We start from the raw sequence: 15,872 nt of genomic DNA, 5'->3' as shown, positions 1-15,872 counted from the left end.
TTTCAGGCCCTAATAGATGTAACAGAGCAATGAACTAGATGTGTGTCCACAGGACACAAGTGCCCGCCCCCAAACTTTCTGTCACTATTGGTTATATGTTACTTGCTGACAATGTAAGATTGGACAGACTTTCATACTATCACGGGTTTGGGGTGGGGAGAATGGAGACTACAGGACATCACCAAGAAGCACAAAATAAAAGAAGCGGAAAGAGTAAAAATTGTTTCGTTGATATTTTTGGAGTGGAAGGGTATGAGGGTGAAAATATAACCTAGGTCGCAAGTCAAGGGTCATTACTCTTGTCTTGCAGAGTGAAATCTCCCTCACCCCAACAAAAAAGTGCACAACTTCACGTGCTGAGTAATATAGTAATATTCCTGTATGGATTCACCCTAGCTTGGCCGATTTGTTTGATCTTAAACACCGCATACCTCCCCACCCCCAGTAAAAACTGTTACAAATCATTGCACAAGTTATTAAGATTGCATATATTTCGGACTCGTACTTACGAGAATATCACAGGTCTCGACGTTTCAGTGGTTCAGTTCTGTAATGAGATCTATTAGCTAGTTCAGTGATTGATAAAACATTTTTGTTGCGTATGCATATCTGAAACTCTGACACGGTCAAAATAAATGTACTTGAATATAGATTTTAAATTTGCCTAATGCAGATTTCGGTACTCTTTGTCCTACAGAGAAGTAAATATTTCACAATTGTCATTCGTTATAATAACTATTGTAGACGCGTACTTCTATTTCACTGTAAATGTTCACCGTGCACAAATGTAGATGATACCATATTGGTATATATCAACAAAAAGTTATAAAAAAGTGGATGACAGGTTAACATAATTTGATATCCTTCCATGATCCTTTCATGATTCAGACACGTCAGTAAAGAAATTTTAGTAATCTTCAAAAGATTCAGATCAACTTTATCGGTCAAAAAAATGTTACTGTATCAAAATGACAGTATATGTTATCAGATACATTTGCATCATAATCTTAACAACGTATCTACAATACTGTGGAAAACATTGTCCGATGAAATTGCTTTTAAATAAATACCGCAAGGTAAGCCTTTTTTGCCTCTTTAGCTGCTTGGATCTCATTACTTGGTAATTAAGTTGCAGTGTCATTGCATTTGTAAAACAGAATGAGAAAAAAAGCTCTTGATAACTGCATTCGAATAAAGCGTAAAAACTGTTTGTTTCCGGTAACATGCTAAAAGTGGGAAATTTTGTGTCAAAAAAGAAAACAAATATGGGGGTTATGCCTTTCGAGCATCAGCAAGTTGATTTCTAATACCTTTGGACATGTTTAAAGCACACTAAAAAGTGCAGTTTTGCAACCTTTTTATTAAAAAGTTAAAAAAAAAATCTCCAAGGCCATAAAACATTTAAATTTAGGATAGGTCGGTATATCGGAAACAAACATATTTTACGCCTAATACAGAAAGACAGAAACTTTAATACTGTAAATGTAAAGAAATTTTAAAAAATGCAGGAAAAAAGACAACGCCTTATACCAACTGGAGATATATTATGTAGCTATTTTTATTCCAAGAAGAGTGGCGGTATAACTTTCTTGTCAAATATTTCAATAAAAATTACAAACAAATTACTCAAATTTAGAATTTAAACAAACAATAGCAAAACTGATTCAGTCAGACGTGTTTAACCTAATGATAAAACTTCTTGTTACACGTTTACATTCACTATTGCTTCAAAATTGTACGAGTATTTTACATGAATAAATATTTACGCATTTATCATTCTAGAAAAAGTATATTTGTGTAGTACACTTTGTCCTACAGATTTAGATATATCCATAATGTCTGTCTCAAACAAATTATGTCATTCATTGTAGATACCAGTTAAAACTTTAATGTTCCCTGTTTAGTTTCAAATACGCTCCAGTATTTTAGTACCAGCCAAGGATGAGGGTCAAAGGTGTTGCCCATAATTATATGAAAAAATATCTTAGAACTTTTCATTAGTCAATTTGGGAAGTTTTTTGATTGACTACTTTATAAGGCAAGTGTCTGCTTAATTAATACTGTAGGCGACAGCTAAGGCAGGATGTACTGTATACCTCTATCACAGTTCAACATTAAATGTATGCAAAAAGTTTCTTTGAATATTAATTTCACCCTACGCCTTCAAACTTGATATTTTGAATTTCTTTTTCTTTAGTATTATTATCGTCGAAAACTGACGATATGCCTGTGCGTATGTTAGTATGCTGAGCTACGTGCCTGTCATGTGCATTATAGATCTACGCAGGTCATTCTGGCCCGTCGCTTTTACAATAAAGCACAAGTTCTCTTTCTATTCCCAGAATCTGTACGCATGGGAGATTCAACGTACATGTAATAAAATAGGCATGTTAAAATTAAAACCCACCAAATAGCTATTTCGAAACATTCACAAGGATTTCTTTTTTTTTTTTCATTCGTGTAAAATTCTGATCCCGATTCAAAATTCGCACACATACACCTCCCAAAAATTAAGTCCTGTGTTGCATGCGAGACTTCCATCATAAGAGGGACACATTACGAACGAACCATAAATCGGCATTAGTACCCGCAGCAGATCGCGGAGTGAAAGGGTAATTTTTCTATTTTCTATTAAAACAGTGCACTAAAGTGTGTTTTTCATATCATATATACACAACCCTCCTATGGGGGAGGGTGGTACGCAACCTCCCTAACTTACCCCTTTCGACTCTTTGTCTTCACCATTCAAATTAATATACTTAACAACCACGAACAAAACGCACATACTCAATTGCTTCGTTAAAACTACATACCTAGAGTCATGACATTATACGCAGTGACAGGAGTAGGGGGCACCTGTGTTCTACGAACACACATCTAGTTCCTTATTTGATGTGCATCATTATCCAATATCTATCTCCTTTTCCAACTTCTGTGTATTTGAGAAATTATTAAATTCAAAATCAACATCTCATAACATGTTTTAGTGAAAGATAAGTACATTTTAAAGCCATTCGTCCGGACGTCTGTTTTTGTTATAATATTTCATCTTCATTTTAAAAACCACCAAAAGGAGATATTATATGATATGTTTTGCAGGTACACCGCGACATTTGGATTTCAAAACCATATACCAAAGTTTAAAAGGATTACCGAAAGTAGAAGATATTCATGACCTTAGAATATGGTCGCTCTCAATGGATAAGATAGCTTTATCTGTACATATTGCAGTCAGTAAGTTCCCACTATTTCCCATGTTATATAACCGTATGCAGTTGCATGTCTGTTTTTACAGAGTACGACCCGTCAGTAAACATCCGCAGTTCATTGAGGTTCCATGCCAGTAATTCACAGAGTCCACTTTAATGTGGTCTGTTTTGAAACTTGTGTTAATTACTTGCAATACATGTCGTGTTTCAACGTGTTACAGCATCTCAACGACAATACTACTCTCTCACGGTATTTGTAACAATAACATGTTAAATGTTACTATTGAGAAAAGGGGAATCGGATAGCGAAACCATTATCCGTGACTAAATAGTTGTACTACTTTTGAATCGTACTGACTATAAAGAAAACTCTGATTTACCATGAAGTAAACCTGAATTACCAATAAAGACATAATCGACTTTTCCGATAATGTTTTCGTTATCGTTCTCTATTTATACCTACGATAGTAGCTATTAGACATTTCTAAAGTAAATGTAAATCGGAAACGGATTACTGAATCCGTAAATGTTATTTGCAAATAATGGTCTAAGGGAGGTTACTATTGCATTACTATTGGATGAAATTGTCTCCATTAGACCACAAATTAACCTAAAATTTTACGGATTCAGTATTCCGTTTCGTAATTACGTTTACGTTAGAAAGCTCTATTATTAGCACTTGAGTAAATTGATAGAACTAAATACGGTTACAATCATAAACTCTACACAAATGTTGTAGACTCGAAATGATAAAAGACGACAGCGTCTCACATACAGTGTTACAGAATCTCAACATAATAATTGTCATTTGAAATGGTAACACTATGTATGTGCATTTCTTTACTCGTACTGTAACAGTTTTCTCTAGTTCTTTATTAATATATACTGTAAGTGTCATACTAGTATATCAAGTGGTGAAAAGCGAGATCAAAATAAACTATTACACCCGAATTTTCAGCATAGGTTTAGCCGCAAAACTTCTACAAGTCTTGTTATACCTGCCTGAGTCTTCATTTAGAGTTTCTAACATCATCATTTGAGTGTGGACCATGTTATTCGTTAAATATTGGCTGTTTTAGAGAAAGCAGTTGCAGTAATTAGAATCAGAGTTGCATCTAAATTACCGTTGACTGTTTTAGATATTTAAAAATATGTTACTCAGTAACAGCTGAATAATTTTGAATAAGTTTAAATGGTTTCAAGTTTGAATTTATTCATGCTTTTACTTTGCTTTATTTATTTTTTGTTTTTGTTGGGTTTAACGTCGCACCGACATAGTTATAGGTCATATAGCGACTTTACAGCGTTCCGTGGCGGATAAAGACCCCAGGTGCCACTCGGGGCATTATTTCATCCCGAGCGGGCACCTGGGTAGAACCACCTACCTTCCGTATGCAAGCTTGGTGGCTTCTTCACAAGAGGAATTCTACGTCCTTAGTTAGGCTGGAACACACGCCGATGAGAGGCAAGTGATTTGAAGTCAACGGCCTTAACCACTTGGTCACGGAGGGTCCATGAATACATCTGTCAAGAACAAATGTTATCAATGTAATTATTATGTCTGTAACTAGTCCCAGCCAGTATCGCAACCCATTGTCGTTGAGATGTTGTCACATATTGTACCTCTCCCGAAGTGTTAATGCTAGATTAAATTTAAATATGTTGGTCTGCCACCGAATGTTTATCTTGTAACTAGTGGTAACTTTCCATGCAAATACATAAATGAATACTACTGGCTGAAAAGAAGCTTTTTGGTTGACAGATTTGTGTTCATGTCAGTTTTGTAACATTTTATGCATGGACACTTGCCCGGTTAAACTGATACCTAGTGTCGGAGGGCCCTGTTGCTGTTGAATTGATTGATTTTAAACGAACTTTCACATATAACTGGTTACACTTTGCTGAAAAGTAAATCACAGCAAGTGTATTTGCCAAAGTATTCCGCATAGTTCACCGAATCTAGTTGTCCTTTTTCCTAAAATTTAGACAGTGCGGAGAAAGCGTTTTACAATAACATTAAGTTGGCCAAGAACATCATATATTGATTTTACAACTGAAGAATCATTTAAATGTTTTCTTTTCATTGCCTCTTGAACCAAAAGGGAGTTTGCAATGTCAATTCGTTCCTTGAAAACTTGTAATAAGATACATATATCTATCCCATATAGATAATCTCGTTTTTACATAATTGCAGGCACGACTACAGATACTATGGTCGTGCTGAAACAAGCTACTAACCTGATAAGGTCACAATTTGGGATCACAGAATCTAATATACAGATAGAAGAGTATATGACAGACATGAAGGACTGTACCCACTGTACCGCTCACACCGACTGACCTGGCTACTTAAAGCCTACTGAAACAACAAGCTTTGGCGTGCTCATACGGTCTTCCGAAAAAACCATTATCATTCAGTATCTATATTGGGCTTCATGAACTAACATCATCGATTGACGAGCATATACAGTCAGTGTAGCAATAACTGGAGTAGTGATATGATATAAGATTCTTTCACTGGTTATAGGTGCAGATGGGAATTTCCGGCCTCGAGGGTAACTGTTTAGGCGGTAACGAGGTTCCTACCGAGTTACCGCTTAAACAATTCCCCGAGAGCCGGATATTGCCATCTGAACCTATAACCAGTGACATAATCTTTTTCTTGCATACCGATATCAAGATATAATAATAAAAATAAAGTCAGTCGAACGGCTTTCTTTTTAGAACTATTTCTTATAGCAGCGTATTTAAACAAAGCGCGGGAAACCAACGTCCGTAAACAGGAAAGACGTCATGACCGTTTCAAAGACAAATAACAATGTTAAATTCCGGTTTTGTTTTATCAGTTGCAGCGTAACGTTATGAATTTTTGATAAAAGAACGTGTTTTGAATCGAGAAATATACTATCAGGAAAAGGAGGAACTGTCAAGGTATTGGATTTTTTTCCCGTTTTTCGAAATAAAATATAAATCACTACATAAATCTTCTACATATATGTAGTTCGTAATACGTCATTTAAAGCACGAGAGTCATCTTACACCCCGGGGTGTAAGATGGATTTTTCCAGCACCGGTAAAAATACCGGAAATCCCCGTCTGGTATGCAAGAAAGTGTAATATGAACGATATCGGAATGTCTCAAATATTTGAAGCAAAAGCAATTGTTGATTTCAAAGAAGCAAAAAAATTAAAAATGGTTTCAGGAAATTCAAAACATCCGGAAGCTACGAACTTATAGAACATTCAAACAAAATTTTAAATGTGAAGACTAGCTAAATATCAACTTGAAAAAGTACGAAAGTTCTATGTTGTGTCAATTTCGATGTGGTATATTACCTTTACGCATGGAGACTGGCCGATATGTGGGTGAAACGCCAGAACAGAGACTCGGTTTTGCACAAAAAAATGTACCGGAAATGAAATGAAACGCACTTTTTACTAGACTGTGACTTTTATTGTGATATAAGAAACACTATTTACGGAGATATTCTAAGCAAAAATGATTTCCGTAATCTCTCGATAATAGAAAAAATAAACAACCTTATCAATTCACATCAGAGAAAATCATCAAAATTTATCGTGAAATCTTATCTCCACAGAATCTCCAAGTATTGCATATTCATAAATCTAACATCATGAAATAGTGATAGTAAATTATATTTTAAAGATTATTGACTATGTCAACAACTAATGAACTGTGTAATATACGTCACGCTTCCTTTTCCCTTACTTGTACTGTACATGTCACACACTTGAGGCTGAATACAGTCTATATATTAATTACTGTTATATTTATGTATTCTTAACTGTTATTGTTATATTAACAGTATATTTTTTGTGAAATGTATCATAGATGTTCTCCGGACCGTTTAGGTAGGGATTGACCCAATCATCCGGGACGGTTTGCATGCTGTGATGCATTTCACAGGCATCATACTGATTAATTTTGTCTACATTCTTTGTGTTATTCTGTTCTACCCAGGTCAGTCAATATATATAATCTTTACACTATTGTATTGTTGGTCAAGATTTCATCACACCTGTTGGTTCGTCTTTTGTTTGACTACAATGAATGTCTGCCATATCTATCTATTTATATATTATCAATTACACTTTAATGCTTAATGAATTTAGGTGACTTAATGTCCATTGGACCGGGTGCTTTTTGTATTTATAATTATTGATATAACTGTATTATTAATGCACAGGTCACCAAAATAAACAATTTCTTATCTTATCTTGTCTTATCTTATACAGTCACGAGTAATGACATCATAGTTGTTATATATACACAGAAGGCCCACCCGACTACTTTCACAATTGATGCGGTATGAGACGGGATTATAATAACGAACAAATAAAAACTTGTAGCGAGCATACATAGCCTCGAGTCCTTATTTTAATACGAACCATTCATCAGCAGCTACAGTTTGGCACTAGGTACTAAACAAAAATGACACAGAAAAATTTATCGGTCATCCAGTAAACACGTATCGTCAGAGCGAAAGTTGAGAAGTAAAGCCTTGTGAATATATCCATCTGGGGCAAATACTTTTTGTAAACTAATTTGTAAGTGAAAAAATAACTTGCCCATAGCAGTATCCCCAGTGAATCAAATTCTTTTAGGTTTTCATTCTGTCTTTGCAACACTGTGTATCATTTTATTGAGGTCCGTCCCTATGGATCGGTATTGCGAACAACGATTAGACCGAAACTTTCGGATTCCGTGGAGTTTGTTTTTCTTACCTTGCATTCTGTGCGAGCATTTACACATGCAATGGCAAGCTGAGAAACAGCTACTGCAATAAACTCAAAGGAACTCTTTTTATAGGAAGTAGTTTTCTTTCGATTGTATACAAGTATATGTACTTCACAGATCTTTCAGTATCATTTATGCCGAACATTAGCATAACAAGCGGGTCACCAACTAGCTTTTACACAAAGCTAGCATTGTGGTACTTTTATGATACTAAACGAAGTTGATCTATCGACAACAAGTACGGGCATTCCTCTAGATGTACATCACACTTTATTATAAACTACAGGACTTTCACAAAATCACTATTGTTCTATTAATTTACAATTTCAGCAAGGGAAAATTCTTTTTAACTTCCAAAATCTTTGACATTAATACAAGGGCACGTTGCCTTTTCAGACCTAAAATAAACTAGACAGACACATTGTTTTCATAACAGTTTATTAATCCAATTTAGGCACTGATACGCGGTCGACGAAATCTTGTTCGCTAAAATGTTTAAATACTTAACCTACATATGTTTGGAAAGGTCTTTAAAATCTCTTTATCAGAATGCTTACGACTATAAAAAGATGTAGATTACTAAAAGTAATAGAATGGCTTACCATACATAAATTTCTGTACAAAGCTTACAACAAGGGGTAACCGCCCAAACACCTCTCACACTCGGTGCCTATAACCGCCATAACACCCCTCCCACTCGGTGCCTCATCACCCAAACACCTCCCCCACTCGGTGCCCAAATTTGTTTTCATTCTTTACCTCTGGAGTCTCATATTTTTCAAATTTTATGATTGTTTTTGTCGTTGTTTGTGGACAGCTCACTGTTGTTACACTTATGAAGGCTTAAATTTATTTGAAAGCTTTGAACAATTTTGTTCCGTTAGCAGGAAGTAGGGCCTAGTATACAAGGTAGATAAATTTTTTTGGTACAGGGGTAAACAATAAATGTAATGCTGAAAAATGGTGATATTATATTTAGTGACATTTCTCATTTTGTAATCACAGGAAAATATTTGTTAAAAGGTCCAAAACTATGTAGATTTACATACTTTAAATACAATAAGAAAAAAAAAAGACATTTGAATATTAAACGAACAAGATTTTGTCAAAGTATGAAACACTAACAATCAGTACAAACAATGCATGTGTCAAAAACAAACGTTTTAGTGTAGATGTCTGGAGACTTCATTGAGTATGCCAACCGTCACATTCCATATTTATCAAAGTATTCCTTCAGCGCCATATTGATCAGCGAAGAAGTTTTACCCGCACCTCTCAACGGACTCTTCTGAAGCAACGGCTCAGACTGTGGGGACCGAATCCTTGCGCTTGGTGCTGGGTACCATTCCCCACCAACAGGTGAGGTGGGAATATCGGCTGGTTCCCTGAAACGCTCTGGTGCCTGAAATAAAAATGCCTTTGTGATAAAATGAAAAATATTACAGTTTTGGCGCAAAATATGCCAAAATAGTTTAGGTATGAATCATTAAGTGACCAGACGAAAACAAGTTCTCCAAATTGGAACTAGGGGTCTGGGTCTTGCACATTACACATTAACTCTGAATTATTTCGATTTTTCAGGGTTTTTTTCTGCGTAAAACTGAGCCACCTTTTACTTTTATGTATTTTAAGAATGGTGAGGCAAAATTTTAAATTTGATAAAGCCAGACATTGCTTAAGATGGAAATGATGGTAAGATTAAAGGGTAATCCAAAATTTGTTTGCTCAAACAGAATGTAGTAAGATAGACGCAAAGTGACTGGCTCTTTGAATTTCATTACCATTGAATCTTCGTTGTATTGTCATACTGCGACGATTTAACCGACAGAATGAAGGCTAGCCATTTGTGTAAAGCACATACCTTCCTTAAACAACTCATACATACCCAATGTAGTCTAAACGTTTCATGCAAAATTCGCATTACGCTAATTAATCATTATTTCATGTATTCCACTTTTTTTGTCAGTGTGTGTGTTATTTCTATATACCCCTCGTCAGAACTAACATACTTAAACATGTTTTAACTATACATGACTGGTAACTTTATTGTTTAAATTCTTCAAAATTGTTGTCAGGTCTCCTTTTTATCATTTTGTAAACTTATAAAGAGCTAATGTTTCTTATGGTATAAAAATATATATTGTATTCCAGGAAGGAGGAAATGAACGGTATTCATCCATTGTAAGCCTCATAGGTAACTCGGCGTTATTTTATGTCATCTCCACCGAAATGCAATTCTCACGTTCAATTGTAACTCTTTAATTATACCTCGTTCCAGGCTGAAGGCTGATTTCTGTGTGCTCTTCCAGCTTCATTTTCACATCCATATAAACCTGTAACAGAAAGCGAATTCAACAAGAACTGTCACTATTAGTAACAAATGCCCCCGAAGCGTGCCCAAGAATGCTACAGTTGTCTACGCAAAATATGCCAGAATAGTTAAGGTATGAATCATTAAATGACTAGACGAAAAAAAGTTCTCCAAATGTGACACTGACCTTGGAACTAGGGGTCTGGGTCTTGCGCATGACACATCAACTCATTACAGGAAACATTTGTGCCAAGTAATTTTAAAATCCCTTGATGAATGGCAGTTACTGACTTGACAAGAAACAGACCCTGTTAACGTTTGACTTCTAAGTGTGACCTTGACCTTGGAGCTGGGAGTCTGGGTCTTGCGCATGACATGTCATCTCAATATGCAATTTTAAAATCCCTTTATCGATGGACCGGAGAAGGAACAAACCATGTTAACTTTTAACCTCTAAGTGAGACCTTGACCTTAGAGCTAAGGGTCTGAATCATGCATCTGACACCTCGTCTTATTGTGGGGAACATTTATGCCAAGTAATTTTAAAATCCCTTGATAAATGGCTGAGTTATGAACCGGATATGAAACACACCCTGTTAACCATTGACGTCAAAGTGTGACCTTGACCTTGCAGCTAGGGGTCTGAAATTTGCGCACGACACGTCGCCTCATTATGGTGAACATGTATGCCAAGTTATTTTAAAATCCCTTTGTGAATGGCAGAGCTACAGCCTGGACAAGAATTTACCGGAGGCACGGACGGACGGACGGATAGTGCGATTTTGATATGCCCACCTTGGGGGGGGGGGGGGGGGGGGGGGGGGGGGAACTGAAGTTTGAAGTCACACCGACACAAATGTAAGGCATATCTATTTTGATGTTGGAGGAAGACCCAGGTGCCCCTCCGGTTATTTCTTGCATGGGCGGGAACACGTGTAAGCACAATTGACCTTCCGTAGGCAAGCTTGATGGTTCTCTCACATGGAAATAATTCTACACCTTAGCCTAAGCGGGATTTGGAACCCATAGTAGGGGTCATCATAGTTTAGTTTTTACCTAACTTTTTTAACCAATCATCCATTTAAAAAAGCCTGAATTCTGCACATTGTCTTGATAAATGGAATATTACAGCTAAGTCATATTATCCTTCAAGGAGTTAAGGAGATACAGTGTAGACATAAAATGGAAGGCTCAAACCTTTGACCTTGAGTTGTGACCTTGACCTTAAGCCGACATGGCTGACTTATGGGTGCTGCACATCGCCTTGAGGTGATCATTTGACCCAAGTTTCATGAAAATCCTTCAAGGGTTTCAGGAGATACAGAGCGGACACGAAAAGTTACGGACGAACAGACGGAAGGGCGGGCGGACGGACGGAGACCATTCCTATACCCTCCCCCCACCCTACAACTCGTGGCGGGGGATTAAAAAGTTTGTGCGTGTAGTGACTAGAGGACGAGTTGTCTGTAAATCGTTTACGGGATATGACTCCGTATCAAAGTGGCTCTGTCGCAGGGGATTCAGGCTTATGACGTTTTACAAGCCATTTCCTCAAGAGCCTTGCAACGAATTATACTGTCCAACAATACAGCTAAGAGCACCAGTACACACCTTAAGAAAATATTATCTATTCGATTCGGAAACCTGTGGAATTTTTCATCCGCCAATCAATATGTAGTTTTAATCACCTGTTAAATGTCCTTTACAGGAAGTAAAGATGAATTCAATACCGGCATGGGGCCGGAAAAACACCCAACAGCTTACAAGACACACAATTTAAATACAGAGTGTTAAAAAGGGCCTGACAAAAATAATGCTGTATTAAAACCAGATGTGTTCATAAGACATTGATGCTTGCACATCTTGCTACTGTACAGTAATGCGTTACTTACTGACAATTCAAGACTAAGTAAACTTTCAGATTAGGCAGTGGCTAGTATTACGGTACCGTACTTCCAATGTTTTTATTCCTGTTGCTACTTACCTCTATGTCCGCCTTCAAGAGCAAGTCGTCTCTGTACATGTTTCTGCATTCTAGGTGGACTTGGATTATTTCTAAGCAGTCGTCGTGCCTCTAGCACTGCTGCTTCACTAGGAGTCAGTACACCTGAATCTCTGTCTTTAATAAAATACATAAAATATCACATTATAAGCCTCCTAACAAATCATACTTTCAAATATTCTACTTATTGTGTATTCAACGACAATTTATGCAACTTTAACTTATGCAAGGACTGAAGGATCTGTAGAAACTGGTCTGCAATAGCTTGTTATCGAGATAATCTTAAAAGTTAGCCCGCTCGCTTAGCTCAATAGGGAGAGCGCAGATCTACGGATCGTGGGGCCGTGAGTTCGATCCCGGGGTGGGGTGTATGTTCTCCGTGACGATTTGATAAAAGATATTTGTCTAATATCATTCGTCCTCCACCTCTGATTGAAGTGGGGAAGTTGGCAGTTACTTGCGGAGAACAGGTTTGTACTGGTACAGATTATAGGAACACTGGTTAGGCTAATTGCCCGCCGTTACATCGCTGAAATATAGTTGAAAAACGGCGTTAAACACCAAACAATAAAACAAACTTAAAAAAGTATGGCGACGCGTATTCTTCACAAGAATGGTCGAGATCAAAGAATAAATACTCGAGTAATCATTTGATACTATCAATTTTTGAGATTTTGGCTAATTCAAGGGCTATAACTCTAGACCAAGTGCCTGACCTAGGTTTTACTGAGATACGCATATTGCATTAGTATGTTTCAGATTAATCTAGATTGTCGATTTGAAACCATTATAAATGGGGGCAAGTGTTATGTTACATTTGTAATTGACTGGCTAAATATATCAGTATATTTGCAACAGTTTAGAATGAAATTGCTTACAAGGGCTCCTCAGATTAAAGTCAGCTCCTGGCCAGGCGGAAGAACTTTTATACTCTGGGGGTGGACTGGGTTCATTAACTCTACCGTCCTCTCCATTTTGACTGGTTCCAATGATAGTTTGCAATCCAGTCATCTTGTCAAAGTAACCAGGCAGGTAACCAGAAAACTGCTCCATTTTATCACATTCCTTGTTGTTTTTATATGAAATGAACATAAATCCTATACCGATCACACACAATAAGAGAAGTGCACAAACACCGAGTGTGCTGACCGTAAAGTAATGTTGATATTTCTTCAGGAAAGGGGCCTCTGTAATGGGAACCGGCCTAGGGGGAGGGGGATGTCTACCTGAAAACAGAAGAACAGAATAGAGAACCAAATATGCGGAATTAATAGTAAGGTTTATGTCGTATGTTAGCGTTTTACAATATACAAACAATGAATACAGTCAATATTAAACATCATGAGAATCTGTTAGTATCTGTATCTGAGGTATTGTTGTAAAACAATACACCAACACATTTCAAATGGAAGTTAATTAACAAGAAAGTTGGCAAATAATAATACAGGTTATTCAGAGACACAAGTTTGACCTATATTAATGCCCACATCTATGTCAATTTTCAATCAAAATAAATAAAAAAAGAGTAACTGATATCTGATAGAAACTTTAAATATGAACACTGATTATTTATGCATAATGAATTATGGGCCTCAGAAGTGTCCTAATTATCACACTAAAATTCTAAAAAAAAAATAAAGCATTTGACTTCCAGTAATAAGGAAAACATATTTTTGGAATATAATGAACATAATTTTGACTAAGGCAAGGGCCATAACTCTGGTATTGCAGACTGTAACCCGCTACCCCTTCCCCCAACCCCCCCCCCCCCCCCACGCCCCCCTATGTTAAAATATCTTTCAAGATACAAGATGCATAATTTTAACTAAGTCAAAGGTCGTAACTCTGGTGTAGGGGATTGAAATCCCAAATAAACCCCAGGTGCATGACTTCTCGTGCTGATAAATATTCCTATAAAGTTTCATAAGCGAGTCCTTTTATACATACTTTTGACTCAGCCACTTGGCATAACTCTGGTCTTACTTAGCAGATTCCCAAACATAAAACTTTACATGCTGAACAGTCTACATATGGGGCTTGGCTTCATTAGACATAACATTCCGCGGTGCTGTGGAAGAAATGGAACTGCTACAATACGCAATACCTCTTTCATATAACGATGAACGTTCAAATCCCCCCTGGTGACAAAGTCAATTGTTTCTTTCTTCCATAATTAACATCCAGACCATGATAACGGTCAGGTTCAAGAAGACATTTATTAGCAAACATTTCACCCCTGTTACGGGTAAACACGAATCATACTGTCTGCATAACTTATATCGAATCGAAATTCGTCACTTAAGTCCAGCGTAAAAAATGCCCCTCCCAAGATTATCATGCAATTACGCCGGTTGGATCACTTCGCTTATTTGGCCTCAATCGTTTCGCAGGGATAACGCATGTTTTTTCGTGTTATAACATCTGCAGAATCCCGAGGGATTGGTTGGTGCATAGAACACGTAAAAAATATTAAATGAATACAATTGTCACTCAACGTCATTAAATTTCCACGAAATGCGCGGGAATGTCTTAGTTTTTTTTACGTTGACGTTCGTTATGATTTATCCGTTTTAGGGCCGAATGACGTTTACGCTTTGCCACGGAACGCGCATTTATAAAAAGGTGTTATAACAACACGCGAGCGCGAGAATCTCTCTGATAACACACGTTTTCTCTCCTGTTAAAACACCCCCGAAAAGTGACAAGAACAGCAGTTTTATGCTAGAATATTGTTTACTTATGTCACGTGTACCGCGCGTAACTAACTATTAAACTGTTTATATATAGAATTTTCCTTAAGCTATCTGCTTTTGATTGGTATAAAACTTGTATAATGAATTTTACTTAAGCTGCCTTGCTTCTGATTGGTTTGACCAATGATTTGTAAATGATTGTTTGAAACATAAATTAACTAAAAATCAAGCAGATAATCAATTTACTATGCGGTTCTTATTGTACACAAGCTGGTTTCCAACAACCTAAATTTATGACCTTTAACCAGCTGTTTCAAACCGTACGTTTCAACACCCTGTCATATACCACTCGACCTAGAATGAGTATATGGATTGGAAACCCCACAAGTATGAGCATACGCTGCAAGGATGAGGGACTGACCTTTCCAAAACCCACCTAGGTCCAAACCTTAACACTGTTTCAAACCAAACGTCTCAAACAACTAACAATTTTCGCTTAAACCTATGTTTCAAACCTTGTCTCAAACTATGTTTTAAACCTTGTCTCAGACCTACCAAGGCTCGGCACTATAACCTTAAACCATCAGCTTATACTGCGACCCGGACCATTAAAACAATATAGCTATCAGGAGGACCCAGCAAGGATGAGCCGAAGCTGCAAATATGAGGGTACCCCACCTAAATTATTTATTACCAAAGTCCCAGTTATAATTATGGCTTATTTATCATAAATTATTTCTCCAGTTTCTCTTCGATGTGCACTCTTTGAGCTCCCAAGACGATCTGCCCAAACTGGATGCGCAGTGTGTATTTATATGGCCGTATGACGTCACTCGCCTACGGACATACCTCTGACTTTTACACAGACCGCCTATACTGATACAATTTGCCGAAATGC

The 15,872-nt window shown here is 37.0% G+C and overlaps 2 protein-coding genes across 2 annotated transcripts in view; one reads left to right on the top strand and one right to left on the bottom strand.

Moving 5' to 3' along the window:
- Positions 1-7,446, top strand: part of LOC123540124 (proton-coupled zinc antiporter SLC30A2-like) — a 34,400-nt gene extending 26,954 nt beyond the window's left edge. The window contains exons 8-9 of the mRNA XM_053526376.1: positions 3,100-3,234; positions 5,404-7,446. Of these exons, the coding sequence (XP_053382351.1) occupies positions 3,100-3,234; positions 5,404-5,549 (281 nt within the window). The 3' untranslated portion in view covers positions 5,550-7,446. The remainder of the gene's footprint in view (positions 1-3,099; positions 3,235-5,403) is intronic.
- A 773-nt stretch (positions 7,447-8,219) lies between these two features.
- Positions 8,220-15,872, bottom strand: part of LOC123539613 (uncharacterized) — a 28,062-nt gene continuing 20,409 nt past the window's right edge. Inside the window, exons 7-10 of the mRNA XM_053526375.1 lie at positions 13,160-13,507; positions 12,264-12,398; positions 10,237-10,301; positions 8,220-9,370 (exon numbers count right to left, since the gene is read on the bottom strand). Coding sequence (XP_053382350.1) covers positions 9,173-9,370; positions 10,237-10,301; positions 12,264-12,398; positions 13,160-13,507 — 746 coding nt within the window. The 3' untranslated portion in view covers positions 8,220-9,172. The remainder of the gene's footprint in view (positions 9,371-10,236; positions 10,302-12,263; positions 12,399-13,159; positions 13,508-15,872) is intronic.

The sequence above is a fragment of the Mercenaria mercenaria genome, chromosome 16, assembly GCF_021730395.1.
Source record: "Mercenaria mercenaria strain notata chromosome 16, MADL_Memer_1, whole genome shotgun sequence".
NCBI classification, from domain to species: Eukaryota; Metazoa; Mollusca; class Bivalvia; order Venerida; family Veneridae; genus Mercenaria; species Mercenaria mercenaria.
The sequence above is the reverse complement of the archived record's forward strand: the minus strand, read 5'-3'. Positions and strand labels throughout refer to the sequence as shown.